Genomic DNA, 10,900 nt, shown 5'->3' with positions numbered 1-10,900 from the left:
CGTGATAAAAATTGCCTCCCCTGTTTCAATACGCGATTCAAACTCCCGGTCGATTCCCTCAATCAGAATTTATACTCTGCACATTTTAGTTGGCTATAGAGGGTTTGCATGGCTGCCATCTTGCAGGCCAATGTTTTGTTCCATAGAGTACGCACAAAGGAAGCTTCCCTGTGGAACAAAAGAACTGCCCTGCAATTAGATGGCTACCTCGCAAAGCCTCTCAGTCTAATGATGTTTCCAACCAATCCTTTCGATTTCATATGTGGAGTTTTTGAAGTTCATTCAGTTCATTCCGTTTTGTCGAAGCATACAAGTAATATTAAACATTGACTAGAACCCCAACTTCATTTTTCGCTCAAGTTGGCATGTAATTTAAACCTGACGTACCTGTACATGTGACGTGCAAACGCGAAAAGGAGCAGCAAGAAACGGGGAGATGTCTCTTATTAAATGAGCTTTTAACATAAAAACCTACATGTTTCTAAACCTACTTCTGTTTCTATCCCTATAAGCATGCATAAAAATGGTTTATAAGAAAATCTACGCAATTACTTTCAAAATCTACATGGTAATCTAGTTAAGATGTCTTCAATCCACATCCGCCCTAATTCTCGAAAACGTATTTACGAGTTGTGCTATACCAAGGGACCGACGATGTGCCCCGGCACGGTTAAGCAGCCGTGATGTACGTCACCGATTTCATGAATGATACAACGAATTCAGGAAATCATGGTAACTTCACCAACAGCTGTGGACCGGATTTCCCCAAAACCTGCGTTACGTAGTCTGCCGGTTTGGCATATATAATACCTTCGTGGAGGTGAGAAATTTCGCTGAACTCCGTGTGTGGTGGATTTCCTGGCACATTTTCTACTACCTGTAACAGTGAGGCATTGTGTTTCAGTGTGCGGGACCTCCGCACCCTACGGGTAGCCATGGAGCTATTAAACACGGGGTAGCGAAGGGGGGTCAACGTTTTGGTCCACCACGCAGACATACTTGTCTGACAGATGTTCGGGGCAGATAGGCCCACCATCTGTATGATCTGCGGGAGTCAACTTTCAGGAAAACCTGTTCAGGATTCTTGAAAGGAAAGACCTTGGATGAATTCCTTTTTCAAAGAACAATTTACAGGATGCACCGGTGTTGCTGTCCCGTTTCAGACTAAAGAGTAATCATGTTTGGGGATTCGACAGAGGCCCTACAAGTTTACATCATGTACATGATGTTTGAACCATGAGAAAAGTACCTGTGATTAACAGTATATAGAACAGCTTCTTTTATGATGATTCCCAGTCATGAACTCCCTCTCTCGATAAACTCTACTCTTGATCTGATACAACCCTTCACGTGGTATATCCTTTTACCAGTCTCTTCTTTAATACTTTCTGCTTGGTGTTCAGCCCTGTGGATGATAGTCAGTCACACGAATGACAAGACCATCAACATTTAAAACACAGAACTTAGCGGCTCATCCAGCTTTTGATGTGAGGGGGTTCAAAAGCGAATGCGCCTTCGGTCTTATTCAACATGATGTTGCTTTTTGGGGAGTAAAGTGGGAAAAAGTCCGTGGGGGGGGCACTTGCCCCTCCTCTCCCCCCCCCCCGCCCGCCGAATACGTCACACTGCAGCACAGAACCTTTCTCAGGGAGGGGAACAGGACAATATCTTTACTAACGTACTCCTGCTTTCACTTATTGTCCACTAGACCTGATTTGCAGCTCAGGAAGTCTTCTCTCGAGTTGCGTTTCGCTTTTGAATTTACTTGGAATCAAAGTTGTTTTCATTTGTTTTCCTTTTAACTATCCGAAAACTGACCCGGTTCAACCGGACACTTTCGGGTGAGGTAGGTTTTGTTTTCGAGCTCTTGACATAGAAAACTTTTTTGTTTGTTGGTTCCTTGAATTTTGAGGGCACTGCAAATAGCGCCCTCATGCAGGATACACTCCCGGATCACTATTCACAGGTTCATTTTTTGTTAGGTCCATGGTCACATTTTGCAGGATGGGGCGCGGTGCCACTATCCCCGGGCCCGCCCAGATTGTTTGGGTCAGCGATTGGACTTCCTATAGCTATACCATGTAAGTGCGCTCGAAAAGGAAGCCTCGCCCGTTGAGCTGCGTCACCGTACTTCACCTAGCGAATTGTCACGACGCATTGTTTAATATGTTACGAAGCTTGTTATCAGCGGGAAAGTCCCACAGAAGGCCACCGCTGCGGGAAGATCCGGGACACGGTGGGTCCGCAGTGCACTCGATTCCCCGAGTCATCCCGTCCGGTTTAGTTTCCTGGTATCAGTGGCACTGCAAACGAAATTGTCCATTTTTGGCATGGTCCCATGTAGTTTGCGTGCTATTCAAATAGACAATCGGGTTTCAGTGCCTGGGAATTAAATATCGTGTCACGGACTACGAATGCAGAGACAGTTTTTTCCCGGTAATTTCCCGGATTCGCCAAAAGTACCAAAAACCCTGTCAGCCCTCAAACTACGGAGGGCCTGGAGGGATCACAGAGCAAGGAAACATATGGAGGCATGATGTACACTTAATAATAAAAGACTTTACCCTAACTTACCGATTGTTTTACGAATCAAATAGTAAAACACTATTCTTGCACTCTCTAGTTGTTATGCATTTATGAAAGAAGATCCATATATTGCCAGGTAACAGCAAACTCTTACATATGGACAAATTTCCAGTGAAAGTTGTTTCAAATTTCGGTTTGTTTCCTTTCTCGAGTAAAGGTAAATATCACAAACGCCATTTGCGAGCAACGCCCGGCGAATTTCCATAGGGCTGGGAACGGTTGAGAAATCCCACCTCAGGTGGTACCGGTGCGTATATGCTTCGTCTTTGTGATGCTAATTCTCCGATAGCCTGGTTGCGTAGTGACCGTGAGAAATATTTCGCTGGCGAGAGTCCAAAGACCGTTGAAAAACGTAAACAAACGGTGTATGGACGACGGTTGCCGTCGATCGATGCTAGGAGACGCGGGAAAACCAAGACAGTCTACGAACCAAAACATTACCGTTGCGTTCGATGTCAACAAAGTACCAACGTCATGTAACTCGCCGGAACTGCTTTACGACATTGGCTCAGTGTACCGTCGTAGGAAAATACGAAATTTTGAAAACCGTTTCGAAATGAAAGCAATTATTAAACACAAACAAGTCTACCTGTTACTTTATTGCAGTAATTAAAATTACCAAATTTTTCGCACACTATTTTTTTTCGACACTTAAATTTTAAAAGACCATGGGCCTATTGCTTTAAACGAAATGACGGAAAAGAATTTTGATCGAGATTTAAAAACTACAAAGTGCAAGTTTATCATTTCTTATCGGCGCAATATTTCTGACTTATACAAAGACGAGGTTAGTTTGTGATGAAAAGAAGGATATTTATATTAGTTTTCATTTGCATTTTTAAAAAATCTTCATGACATAGAATTTAAGATGTTTCTGTTATTTCATGGCGCTGCATAGGAATTATTTGAAAATTCACAATGAGAAAAGCCATGGACCGACAAGTCATGAAGACGAGCGTTGAACAATGCCGTTTTTTTGTCTTAAAATATTTTTTTTTGTTAACAAGATTCAGAACCATGGATACACGGCCAGCACCGTGACGAGTCTGCATAGACTCTGAAGGACTTCGTCTTCTGATGAACAGGTCAAACGATAAATGGGAGTAGCCAGGGTAACTTGATTTTTTTCCTGTGGGAAAGTTCATGCAGTACACAAACTTGGCCCCGTGCAGCGCCAGCGACGGCCCGGTACCCCAGGGCGTTGCTTTGTTTGCATTTCAGGGTGCAGACGGAGGTCAGTGCAAGGGCACACTATTCCCGCATTCCTCGTATCCAGCCTGCCATTACTTTTAAGCATTGTTACTACATGTATGTGGCCTCCTGGTGCGCTCGAGCGCGGGAATCTGTGCCATGCACTTTGTCCAGGGTGCCTTGTGCTAGACGTCATTCGTGTCTTTCCTTACTGCCCACTCAGGCCTCTTTGAGTGAACGTTATTGAAACTGTGCCTTGACTTGAGGCTAAAGCCTCAAGGTAAACTGACCCAGAAAGCTGGCACCCGGGAAGGGGGGGGGGGGAGGTTGCACGCTTGAGGTCTACAGTTTCCCGCAACTTGTGGTCACATGCTTCGAGGTATGGTAACATAACTGAAAGAAGAAAAGGGCAACACAACAGAGATTACAAAAGGCCCAAGAATGTAATTGGAGCCTAAAAAAATAAGAAAAATAAAAACAAAATAAAGCAACATGATTGACTTTTATTTTTTAGGGCGTTTTTACCAACGCTGATTTTTCTTAGCCATATATTTTGTTTTGCCTGATCGATCGATCACGGCATTGCGCTGTCATTGTATTGTGAGATTTTAAAAAAATTATGGATCATTATTAGACATGACGAGAGAAACTGCAATTACAGAGGACAATTCAAAAAAGTTCCATTAAAAGTTGGGTTCTGGAAAACTGTCCAAATTTTCCATGTTTACTTTTCCATTGCAAGATCCGAGGGTGCCAACTCAACCTGCGTCATGGTGTATTACACACGGCGCGTAAATTTCTTGGTTTCTATTGGTTGGTTGTGAAATGACGAAGCACCAACTGCAGTGACTGTGCCGTACCGCGGCGCGCCCGGCTAGAACATTAACATTTTCGTGCGTCTATCTATGAGGATATTCCATCCGCCACAATTTTATAGTGCGCATTTAGATTTCATAATTTCTGCTCGAAGAAATTTTCAAAATTACTTCTAATATGTAAGGTATTTCTAAAAAGTAAAGTTTATTTAAAGCAAGGGAAAAAAGTGAAATTTCAACCTCTTTTTTAAAGTCAACTCAATTCCATTGACCTTTTACGCACGTAAGTACGAGGCCTTCACTGCGCGGATTGATATGGGCGGTTGCTAGAGTGCGTCATGACACGAGTTGATTACGAAAACAAAATACACGAACGAACGTAAAAACGCCGGTACAAGCGAGTAACCGCCAGATGAACTCAGGCTGTTTGGGTGAAAACCTGCGGAGCTGAACACACGTATTCGGTGTCTTTCTGGTGTTTCTGTTGTAAAGGATCACCATCTAAGCATGAATTTCTCGCGAAAACTAACCAGTCAGTTTGCTATGAACATGAAAAACATGGGGCGAAACAGCTGTGATCGCAACGGTAAGATTTTGTGCTCAACGTTAGGCTAGTTTTTAACAATTGCACATGAAACAATTTTTCTGTCCACATCAACTGGTTTCTTCTCTCAGATTTATGTCTGGATTTACTATTTTCCCCACAGGCAAGGAAAAAGAATCCTTCGAGAAGACCTATGCAATCGGACAGCTGCTTGGAAGTGGAGGATTTGGAACTGTGTACGCCGGAACCAGAGTCCGAGATAATTTGCCGGTAAGTTGAGCAAGTGTACGTTAATATCATACATTCATGACATTCCTGCAACTTAACCGGCTTTTTACTCTCTTCACTATTTCGGGCATGAAAATTGAACCAATCCCTAATTTCCATGTTCTTGGTTCTTTGCAGGTCGCAATTAAGCTTGTGACGAAGGAAAAAGTCAACGATTGGAGTCAGGTGAGTTAGAAAGATACGAATGGTGGCGATTTCTCGGTGTTTTGATCACAAAGAATCCGTTACCGGCATTATGTTCATGTCCTGTACACACAACGTGTACGCTGTGCGTGTTGTGATAGCTGGCTCGGTGCCAAGCTTATGCACGGTGTAAGAAAAGCTGTCTCGCCGGCCGGCCAGCTGGGAGTACCGGTTGCTGTCATTCGGTGCGCTAGTTCAGAAGTTAACCTCTCCCGTGTTAATTAAATTTCGCAGAACTGAAATTATATTTGGTGGGGGGGGGGGAAGGGAGTGAGAAATCACCGGCCTTTGTTTCTTTTCGACGGTAATGCTACTGCACAGGTGCCGACCCACGCCGCATGGTCACGGCATTGTGTTATACGAACAATAGAAAACACGTGGCGCGGTGCGCGGGCGATGTACCCTCCACACTTCACTGTCTGGCTGAGCATTCCAAGCATGGATTGGATGATGCCCTGAGCCTAGGCCGGTGTACGCTTGTCTTTTACCCTTCTCTGTCATGTCTGTCTCGGTGATATAACTTGAAGTAAAAAATAATGCAACCTAACTGTACTATTGTCATTTTTTGTTCCTTTTACAGATTAATGGCCAGAAGGTACCACTCGAAGTCCATCTTCTGAAGAAAGTTGCCCACATACGGGGATGCATCAAAATGTTGGATTTCTACGACCGAGCAGACAATTTCATTATAGTCATGGAGCGCCCCGAGCCTGCAAAGGACTTGTTCGATTTCATCACGGAGCGAGGGCCCCTCGATGAGGAACTCTGTCGCAAATTCTTCCGTCAGATCGTCGAGACAACACGGTGCTGCCACGAAGCTGGTGTGCTACACCGAGACCTCAAGGATGAGAACATTCTGGTCGACATGAAGTCGGGCGATCTGAAGCTGATTGACTTTGGGTCGGGCGCCATTCTCCGAGACACCGTCTACAAAGATTTTGATGGTGAGTTGGCTTGTAGTCATTGCAATGAAGGAATTGGCCTGGAAGTGTAGATGGTGCAGAGTGAAAGGTTTTGGATGCTTTGTGTAGTTGTGATTCATACCCTCACTTACATGTATGGGTGATTGGTCATGACAATTACAATAGTATTTCTATTAGTTTGTAGTAATGAATGCCCACTCACTCGAGGTATACATACGGATTAATAAATGGCAGATGCCCGGCAGTTTAATATTCAGTGGTGGGCGTTTTATTGGCGAAACCCACCCACTCAATCATGTTCAAGTTACCGAGTTCATGTAAATTGTAATGAAATACTGTGACTTGTTGTTGTTGTGCTATTTCCATGTTATGCCAAGCATATGGCAACTTGGTAAAGTTGATTGGACTTGAATCTGATTTTGAAAAATAATTGGTTTTGTAGGTACCCGTGTCTACAGTCCACCAGAGTGGATTCGTTCCCACCGTTACCATGGTCGGCCCGCTGCTGTTTGGTCCCTGGGCATCTTGTTGTTCGACATGGCGTGTGGTGACATACCCTTTGAGCAGGACGATGAAATCTGTCGAGCCGAACTCATCTTCAAGGATGGGCTCTCGCAGTCCCTGAAGCACCTGATCTGCTCCATGCTGCGGGTCAAGCCCATGCACAGACTGAATTTGGATGAGATACTGGACCACCCATGGATGAAGAAGGGACAGTGCGAGGGCGGCAAACAACTGATGAAGTGCACGCAGTCGGCAGGGAGTGAGGAAAGCATAAACCGGTCACCCCTGAGCAGTGCCAGCTCCAGTGAGGAGGACCTCATCAGACAGTCCAGTGGTTCGCCGACCAGTGACATGCAGTGCACAGACTCCTGTCCGCAAGATTTGTCTTGCCGCCCCATCTACCTGGAGGTTGAATGCTGACCAAGGGTCCACCCACAAAGCAAACTGGATATGCTGGCCAATCCGTAAATGTTAAAGACTCGCAAATATGTGGATTCTTGGGACAATCACTGTGGTCATTTTTGTTTTTTGGTGGTTAATCTACACAAAGTGCAATACTTTTTTAAGTTAAGTCACAGCCTGGAACTCGAAGTCGGATATTCATCACCAGCAGTGCATTGAGGTATTCACCAGACTTAAAGTGTTCCAGTAGACCAAATGAGTGCAACAACCACTGTGCCTTCCATTGTCAAAACCAAACAAAACAAGTCTGGTTGACGTGGCTTTCGTCTAACCATTACCTCAATGTGCTGGGTGTGAAGTGCCGGCTGGGAGATTACGGGCAAATGTGTCGTGAAGAAATTCTGTATTCAATGCAAGCTGGCAGCAATATGTTAAGTGGGCGTTTTGGTTGTCGCTTGTGCCAGACAGGCCCTCCTTGGCAGAACTTCCTCAGACTTGGCATAAACATCCTGCTAACCTGATGAAGCAATTTCCTGGATTTCTAGAAATCGTGGATCCATTGTAACATTATACCATATATGCTGTCCGGCCAAAATATATTGGTGCTGCCGTTTCACTGTTGCAAAAACGAAAATCTGTTACCGGTGTTTTAGTGAAATGGTGTTTATTAGGATATGTTAATTTATTGATCTTAGCTCCTAGTTCTGCACAGTTCATGTGGTGTTGTATTTTTTCCTTCTCTAATATTTAAATTCCAAATTCATTCAAGTTCATTGATTAATATGTCCTGTTTGGTGCGGTTCGATTTTAAACTGAATTGTAAAGCTAAGCACCCAAGACATTGCTCAGCAAAACCTCCAGGTATGGGTGTGTGCAGGTGTTTCAATTGTTAGAGGCGTTTTAATTCAGTTTAATCAGACTTCTCTAGCGTGGTTTCCTTTTATTTGAGCTTGGTTGAATTTGGAAAGTCTATTTTTATTTATTTATCTGTCACTGTCACGCTCAATTGTTTTTAAGCCCCATGGGACTAGATCTTAAATGTTAACTTATTGTCAGGTTATACCTCACTGTATGTTTTAATTATTTTGTAAATAACAGAGTGTATATTTTTTTATATTAATGCAATAAATTCATGTTGCCAGTGTGGCGAAGAGGATAATTTATGCTTTTGGGTGAAATACACGTTCTTGGTAGTGTTGTTCAGTTGTTTCACATAATGTACCTCTGATCAAATTACGAAAGAAATTTCTTGCATAAAGTAGACATTCAAAGACACGTCGCCCACCATCGAAGTTTGCCAAAAAAACTAGCATTCTTTGTCAGTGAGAACTCGCCCGAAACAAAGACTCTCACATTCCCTCCTCCACAAAGAGCCCCCTTCTAGCTCCATTCCATGACTCACAACGCCTCGGATCTACACTGAGAGAGAAGTGCCTCTTTGTTCCCTAATACCTTGCCACACCATCTTGGGATAAAGGCGGGCCAGAAACCGCAAATTCCAGCCATAGCTGAGCCCGTACACTGACCTTTTCCAGACAACTAACAGGGCGAAAGCAGGCGCGGTCAGGATTAAGCGGTTACATAATCGCATGAATCGCTGCGCCGCTGACCAGATGTATCTATTTGGTTATTCAAATTTGGTGCGTATTATGCAAATGATCTACGTTATTTGCTCAATTAAGCTCGCTTGTTAGCTACCATAAACACGTGCATTAAAATCCATGATGATCTGTGCAATCCTTACCCTTATTCTCGAGAGGTCAGTTTCTCATTGTTCAACTTCAAGAGCAATTCTCGTATCGTCTGTCTGCTATTATGTTGGATCTTCCCAAACAAAATACAGAAGTTTTTCTGCCCTGCCAACAATTAACTCCCCCCCCCCCGCGTAGAACTGAGACCGAGGGGTACCCACCCAATCCGTCAAGTCGCTAAACACACTCTAGATTGTTGTTACCTAACAAATCCTCCCTAGATGTCTGAAAAGAATTCCTCAGATTCCAGTGAGACAATGACCAAAACGGGGGGGGGTCTCTCCGTCTCATATCTTGCTTCATTATGTCCACGTATTATGTACATGAGCGGCCCCCGTACTTGTATTATTTTAAAATAATTTGCTTGTCTCCTGTACAGCCTAACTCGACAAGGCGTAGTGTTAACGAGAGTGGCTCGGTCTGGGCTGCGTGTCAGAAAACACATCCATTCTTTTTCTTGTCAAAGTTCGCAGACAGGTATTCCTCTGCGTGTAACCTGAATCTGGGACAAAGGTAGTGTGGCGGGCCCACGGTATCAGGGTCGTACGGCATTGTGCAAACCAGCACCGCCCTGCCACGACGCATTTTTTTGGCGCGCCACGTGTCTGTCTCATGCACACAGTATACAGTAGAGGGCAGAGTCTAATAACTTCAGGTACGGTTATGTAAAAACACAAATATTAACGAGACGATGCCACGTTGTTGGTTGCAATGCGCACGAATGTGGCACAACTGACCGAGCTGTTTCACTGCTGCAGTGCGTCGGCGCATTATGAAAGCTTCGATCACCATGGGGAAAAATGTGTCCAGCGACAATGTCTTCCAGGGTTAAAAGTTCAATAATTATGTTAGGGTTTGCTTGCGCCTTGTCGGAAACGCGCTCTACTCGGAGAGGCGTGCACCTTGAAAGTTTCTACGGTACCGTATGGATGGGTAAACATGCAAAACATCGTCACAAAAGTATTCGCCCCAGACCCTGATTGTGTACAGTTCTAGCAGTGTACGACGAGTGTGTATGTACAGACATGCACATGTAGATGCATCAAATGCCAGGCATGAGGAAAAAATGGGGCCAAAGTTGATCATCACAAAAGTTGATCATCACAAGTTCACAGTCTACAGCAGTAACACGATGACAGAAATATGATTTAATAAATTGATGAGGACAGTATTATCTTGTCATTGCCGAGATATTTCGGACAAGAGTACTTGTGTAATTTTAGTCATCAGATCACCCCATGTATGCAGTGGGCGTGATATGCGTGTAGGAAGGGTGTAGCATTAAATTGTTAAGGGTGGTGCCCGATAAATATGCAATATGACACGAATTGTATGTGAGCCGATTCTTCTGAACGCACCACGTATGGCTAAATACAGAATTATTATCTGGTGGGAGAGCTTCCTGACCTTTTACTTTACAAACCATTTCAGACTGCTCGTTGTTTTGGGCGCACTTTTTTCATAGTTTCTTTTCGTTCGAGTGATTGTGACAAAAATAAACACACCTGTCTTCCCTTTGATGCAGCCAATGTATTTAACACACCTCGGAACTCAATACTCTTAAAATGCTCACCAATTAAAAAAAAAGAAGGGAAGTTGAGGGGCCGGGAAAACTGATTAAAAACACTCCACCCCATTACCACTACACCATTAACGGCTGAAAACGTCCACCACCAGTACAAGACAACCTTTAGGATTTGCCTTTAATACAAA

At 44.0% G+C, this 10,900-nt stretch overlaps 1 protein-coding gene and 1 long non-coding RNA gene across 3 annotated transcripts in view; one reads left to right on the top strand and one right to left on the bottom strand.

The window, feature by feature from the left end:
- LOC110974093 (uncharacterized) overlaps window positions 1-10,900 on the bottom strand; it is an 89,656-nt gene that overhangs the window by 9,373 nt on the left and 69,383 nt on the right. The gene's annotated exons all lie outside the window — the stretch shown is intronic.
- LOC110974092 (serine/threonine-protein kinase pim-1-like) lies at window positions 4,973-8,599 on the top strand. Its single transcript, XM_022225455.2, has 5 exons — window positions 4,973-5,178; window positions 5,300-5,406; window positions 5,542-5,589; window positions 6,188-6,551; window positions 6,973-8,599. Exons 1-5 carry the CDS (start codon window positions 5,100-5,102, stop codon window positions 7,452-7,454), a joined length of 1,080 nt encoding a protein of 359 aa, XP_022081147.1. The 5' UTR covers window positions 4,973-5,099; the 3' UTR covers window positions 7,455-8,599.

The sequence above is a fragment of the Acanthaster planci genome, linkage group LG04, assembly GCF_054643075.1.
Source record: "Acanthaster planci isolate LZ-2023a linkage group LG04, COTS_SCS, whole genome shotgun sequence".
Lineage (NCBI taxonomy): Eukaryota > Metazoa > Echinodermata > Asteroidea > Valvatida > Acanthasteridae > Acanthaster > Acanthaster planci.
The sequence above is the reverse complement of the archived record's forward strand: the minus strand, read 5'-3'. Positions and strand labels throughout refer to the sequence as shown.